Source organism: Cucurbita moschata, unplaced genomic scaffold (genome assembly GCF_002738365.1).
Source record: "Cucurbita moschata cultivar Rifu unplaced genomic scaffold, Cmos_1.0 Cmo_Scf00009, whole genome shotgun sequence".
Taxonomy (NCBI): domain Eukaryota; kingdom Viridiplantae; phylum Streptophyta; class Magnoliopsida; order Cucurbitales; family Cucurbitaceae; genus Cucurbita; species Cucurbita moschata.
Genome location: NW_019268525.1, coordinates 2,286,823 through 2,293,159, shown reverse-complemented (window position 1 = coordinate 2,293,159; position 6,337 = coordinate 2,286,823). Strand labels below are relative to the sequence as shown.

The 6,337-nt window shown below is 35.9% G+C and overlaps 1 protein-coding gene across 2 annotated transcripts; it reads right to left on the bottom strand.

Annotated features, from left to right (window-relative positions):
* Positions 1-588: 588 nt before the first annotated feature.
* Positions 589-5,577, bottom strand: LOC111447508 (plastidial pyruvate kinase 1, chloroplastic-like). 2 transcript variants are annotated; one of them, XM_023086720.1, is made up of 8 exons: positions 5,357-5,577; positions 4,829-5,268; positions 4,604-4,691; positions 4,306-4,496; positions 3,430-3,548; positions 2,958-3,201; positions 2,216-2,450; positions 589-1,207 (listed from the first exon to the last, which is right to left on the bottom strand). In XM_023086720.1, exons 2-8 carry the CDS (start codon positions 5,231-5,233, stop codon positions 879-881), a joined length of 1,611 nt encoding a protein of 536 aa, XP_022942488.1. In that variant the 5' UTR covers positions 5,234-5,268; positions 5,357-5,577; the 3' UTR covers positions 589-878. The 2 variants fall into 2 exon arrangements, with proteins under 2 accessions (XP_022942488.1, XP_022942487.1); XM_023086719.1 differs by having other exon boundaries at positions 4,829-5,577.
* Positions 5,578-6,337: the final 760 nt, after the last annotated feature.

Genomic DNA, 6,337 nt, shown 5'->3' with positions numbered 1-6,337 from the left:
GTATACTTTGTGGATCTAATAGTTTGTAGGGTTTAGGGTCCCTAAACTTTTGTTATTTCTTCGATAAATGTTTAAGATGCCTCTAATTAATATTACTAAAAATTGTTCGAGAATATTGCTTTTATATATATATAGAAACAAATTATTTGGTACGAGATTAATACATAAATTATAAATTGCTATTATTCATTAATTACCTAATAAATATTTCAATAAAGAAATTCAATTGATTGTACTTTTTTTAAATTATGATGAGCAAGTTAGGAATAATTTTAATTGAGTAATCAATTATGATTATTCAAAGAAAACCATGCAGTAAATTAATTGAACGTACAAGAGTGAATTAATTAAAATTAATAGATTATTAATTAATCAATATGGAAATACTTCTAACTTTATAGGAAGTGTGTGACAATTATTAAATTAGGTGTTAAAATAACAAAATAAATAAATAAACCATAATTTTTTTTTTTTTTTTTTGATAAAGAGTGATAAATTACAGGTTCAATTATACTTCAGCCTTTAAAACTTCTAATTCCTAAAACTTAAAATTTAATAATAAAATAAATAATATTACTTTAAAATCAGATTTAAAGTTTGGCACATCTTTTGTCGTTTTCTACAAACATATCAACAATGGCCAATAATTTCAATAGAGTTGTTCAATCACCAAATATTAGCTATACTACAGCAAGCAACCTATCAGACATGGCCACAAGTAAAGAAACGACGTCGTTTCACATGTAATGAGATAGATAAATGAGTAGCCACCACATATGGTACGTGCAATCACAAACCACTAAAAAGCATACTACAAAGCATCCTAAAGCAGTTTCCAGTATATAAAACCTCTGACCAGCCTTGGTTTTCTGTTTGTGCTACACGATGGATTTCAGCTGGATTGATTGGGACGCCATTGATGCAGCTCGAGCTGCAGAGATCTCTGAGACCATCAACACGAAGTCCCCCTGTTTGACCAGTCCCTTTGACTTCACTAGCTCGATTCCTCTTGAGATGTTGGCTTCTATGTCGTCTGAGAGGTCAATGCGCAGAGGAAACACTCCCCATTGAAGATTCAAAGCCATTCTCGTGCTGTCGTCGTCGGTTAATGCGAATATAGGCGGGCTGGGGCGGTTTCGGGATAGAAGAGAAGCCATGTGACCTTGCTTTGTGAGCACGAATATAGCGTCTACTGAAAGTTTGTTGGCTGCAACAAAGCACATGGTGGTGTTAACTAGTTTCAGAAGCTTTCCTTTCAAAGGTAATTGAATTGTTTCTTGAAACCTATAAATGATATAATCAGTTCTACCACACCCACCACGACACAACCCATAACTTTTTTGATACAATATGTCTCTGTTGTTGCTAAATGTTATCTACTTTTGTATATGACACTTTCTTTTTACTCCAATTCAGTACCACTAGCCATTTGTACTTCTATATCTGTGAGTGTCTAAACTAGCGAACCCTGTTGGCATAGAGAATTGTCTAACCCTATTAGATATGGTTTTCAAGATAATTCATAGATCCTATGTTAGCTGGAGAGGGGAACAAAACATTATTTGTACGAGTGTGGAAATCTCTCTCGGGTAGATGTGTTTTAGAATTGTGAGGCTGACGACAATACGTAAAATTGACAATGTCTGTTAGCAGTGGGCTTAGATTGTTATAAATGGTATCAGAGTCAAACACGGAATGGTGTGCCAGTGAGAATGCTGAGCCCACATTGGTTGGAGAGGAGAACAAAACTTTCTTTATAAGGGCGTAAAAACTTCTCCCTAGCAGACGCATTTTAAAATCATGAAGGGACAAATGCATACAATAGCGGCTAACGGTAGGCTTGGGCTGTCACACATATTAAATCTTAGGTAAATGACCATCATGTCTTGAACTCATTTCGTCCAAGTCTTTTATCGTTTACATTGACTACTAAGTCAATCTACCATGGTTTATCTCTCCCATCAAACGAAACTTAATTTTTTGAGAAGCGAACAGCCAATATGATATGAAAGATTTTATTAATATGTACTTCTAAACAAAAAGTACCAAATTGAAACTAACAAAGAATAACTTTATAATTTTCTTATGCATGATTACGTAATAAAGAAGCTAGAAGTTAGACATGATATATGACCGAAAGGGGATTCTGATGTTATTTTCATGATCACACACGAAGGGATTGTTAAGAAAGCAAGTGGAGAAAAGTGAGTTTTACCCAATTCAGCTGCAGAATTGCAAATTTCTTCGGCAATGCGATCGTGCAATGACACCCCAAGTTGGTGTTGGGGAAGGAAATGTTTCGTATTTTCTTCACCACTCCATAACTCCATTCGGCTGCTGGCTATCTGCAGAACCGAAAGCGCTTTCTGTCCATATGATCCTATGGCAGACTCTCCACACAGCATCAATGCATCGGCATACTGTCGGACAACTTCAGAAACATCTGCAACCTATTGAACACGAAGACTGATCATCATTCTAGACTTCAACACAATATTCAATCCACCATACCAGAGAGCACCAGAAATTTCAACTCGGAAATACGTTTTTGAATAACTGTCCGTTTTGGCCCTATCGCCGTCAGCCTCACGATTTTAAAACATGTCTGTTAGGGAGAGGTTTCTACACTCTTTATAAAGAATGTTTCGTTCCCTTTTCCAACCGATGTGAGATCTCACAACCCACTCCCCTTGAGGGCCCAACGTCCTTGCTGGCACAGTGCCCGATTTTGACTCTATACCATTTATAACATCTTAAGCCCACCACCAGTAGATATTGTCCACTTTGACCCATTACGTATCACTGTCAGTCTAACGATTTTAAAATGCATCTGCTAGAAAGAAGTTTCCACACCCTTATAAAAAATGTTTCGTTCTCCTCTCCAACCGATGTGGGATCTCATAGTTGGATCCCTGTACCTGAAGTTGAAAAAAACAAACTAACTAAAAAACTCGTACCTCAGCACGTGTTGGAGTAGGATATTCAACCATCGACTCTAGAAGTTGAGAAGCTACGATCACTGGTTTGTTCAGCTCCCTACAGACACTAGTTATCTCTTCTTGGACTGCTGGTATCTGCTCGAGAGGAATTTCAACCCCAAGATCCCCTCGAGCCACCATGATTCCATCAGAAGCCTTTATGATTTCTTCTAGATTTTGAAGGGACTCCAAGCTTTCAATCTTGGCCAATACTCTCACAGATCTGTGCATGAGAACATTTTTTTTATCCTTAACTACTAAAATGGGTTTTGAAATTACACAATATCAGTTTCAATAAAGAAGTTTTCCAGACAATTTATGAATTGCGGCTAAGAAACCAGTGGTGATGAAAATTCAATTGAAAGGGACATCGGGATATATCGTTCATGCCTAGTAGTGATATTCCAACCTAACTCATGCTAATATGTTGACTTCTTGAATCGATGCTTACTTTGCTGATTTTGCTGATAGGTAGCTCTTTAGATGCTTGACAGAATCTGCACTGTTCACAAAGGAAAGGGCAATGAAGTCGACGCCTTCCGAGATTCCAAATTCAATGTCGGACCAATCCTATAAAATAGTAAACCAAATAGTATAATACACTGTGAAAAACAGAGTTGAAAAGCAGAGAACTAGCATCATCCAAGAAGAAGACGTAATTCATTAAATTCTTCTCACTATTTTTTTTGTTATTATTTTTTACATTTTGACACATTAATGCGATCGTCAACCTTGTCAAAAGAAAGAGCAAAATTGCAGAAAAGTGGATAAAATTTCTTCTGCACATAGATGTTGATATACAGGGATAAAACTTGTGATGCTGACAACCCGAGAAAATAAATTTAAACAATGATCCTAAAATGTCATCCACAATACCAATCAGAAACAAAATCTTATAATGTTGACAACCACTATGAGAAGACAAATTTTTAATGATGAACATAACATTTTTGTCGCCATACCATATTCAGTAAAACCTTGTCCTGTTGACAACCCAAGAGTAAGAAAAATTTTCAACGGTGAACCTTATACATCATGTCCACACCGTTGGGGAGGGGTAAAAACTTGTGAGGTTCAAAGATCCCACGTCCATTGGAGAGGGGAATGAGTGCCAGCGAAGACGCTGGCCCCAAAGAGGGTGGATTGTGAGATTCCATATCGGAGAGGAGAAGCATTCTTTATAAGGGTGTGGAACCCTCTTCCTAACTGACACGCTTTAAAAATTTTGAGGAGAGCTCGAAAAGGGAAATTCCAAACGTACAATACCTGCTTCATCACAAGTAAATGATTCAGAATGAATATTGATATGCATCAGACACTTTCCTACCTTACTTGACAGCGTGGGAGACTCATGTTTTCTCATAACAAGCCTCCCATCCCTCCAAAAGCTGCATTTTGCTCGAGGAAGAAACAAACCAGGGTCTGTGCACTTACAGCTTAAATCATTCCCAATCTTTTCCATAACTTCAAAGGATGCCATTCCCCCATCAATCACAATTGAATCACCCACTTGGATACCTGTAGAATTCAAACTCATATCCTATTTAACGTGTGGGATTCATACATTTCTTCTAATCACAATTCAGAAGACAGAGAAAGCAAAAAAAAGATTCAAAGTGCAGCACCTTCAGAAAAACCTTCATAGCTCGCTTGAACAGTAAATGGACGAGAGCCCTCGAATTTCTCAGCAGTAAACAACCAATTTGAACCATCCTGAACAATGATGGCCAGAGAATTTAAACCCCGTTTTTCTTAAATTACAATGGAAAATAGTAACACTGGATCATAACTCTCTGTTGATTTGATTACCACTAAAATTACAGCAAAAATAACAGAGATATAAAATCTACCTCTACTTTGACGGAGAAAGGAGCTCCATGATCAACAACATGAATCTGACTTCCTTCAGTATCAATCATCACCGAAATACAAAATCCTTTTTCATTCAACTTCTTGATCTTCCTAATCACGTCATAGTGCCACTCCTTCTTGTTGTGACACATATTCAATCTCGCAATGTTCATACCTTCCAAAGCCAACTTCTCCAAATCCTCAATCGCACAACACGCAGGCCCAATCGTACAAACAAACTTCGTCTTCCTCATCCCCAAAAACCCTTTCTCCTTCAATTCCCTCTCCGCCACAACATCAAGCCCTAATGTCGCCTCTAAACCGTCCAATCGTTTCAACCTCTCATCATCCTCCAAATCCACCTGCATTGCCGCCTTAACTCCAGTTACAACTCTCCCCTTCATCCTACCCCGATCGCACCAAACTGTTCGACCGATAACCGACAAACGAGAATCCGATCGTTTCACATCTAACACAGAGGTTTTAGCAACGAAATTGCAACAAGCACGAATCATCATAGCACTCACCTCCGTCATTGACGAAAACCTGCACTATCTTCGGCCTTCTTCTTCCTCAAAGGCCTTGGATCGCTTTTGAATAGTGTTGTCGATCGAGTTTGAAACAAGAGTAACAAACAATGGTGGATTTTACCAGAAGAAGAAGGATATTCAAAGAGAAGATTCTTGGGCAGAACCCTAATTATCGAGAATGGCGAAGACTTTTGTCGGGCTATCAAGATTTAAGTTAAGGAATGAATATATATTTAATTGGAAATTACCGGTCAACTAACTTTCCCGGCGCTTGATCGTGGTTCAGGTTCAACCTGCAACTGTCACGTGACCGCTGGCCACTGTTTCCTGCAGTGTCCTCTGCCGCCGTACCTTTTTCTAATTAAATTACAAATTTAACCTTCTCAGTTAGAATTTGATGTTTGTGATTTAATATAACACTTTTATCCATTTTATAATAACTAATTTTAAAATTTAAAATTTATAGAAATTAAAAATTAAATATTTAAACTTTGAATGATAATTTTGTATATTTTTATTTGTGGTAACAATATGTATTAAAAATAAAATATCTTATATGAAATATTTTGTATAATTCCAAAATTAAAACCATGAAAATATGAATTGACTTTAATTTTATTATATATATAGCAGAGCAATTGCTGTCCCTCTAATTTAAAATAATTGAAGTTTTATTTTTATAGTTTGATAAAATTTTAATTATAACACCTATTTATAAACATTTTATCATATTATAAAAATTAATTCTAATATTTAAAATTATAAGTTATATTTTAACGTGAAAATTCAATCCAATATGAATTAGAAGAATTGAGTTGGTTTTTTTTTTTTTTTTTTTTTTTTTTTTTTTTTTTTTTTTTTTTTTTTTTTTGTCTTTACATCATCTATTTGTGTTTCATTTTTCTACAATGGTGTATAACTTGCAAATTTATTTCAGTTTTGTCCTTGAAATTTTTCTATAAAATCTAGACTTTGATA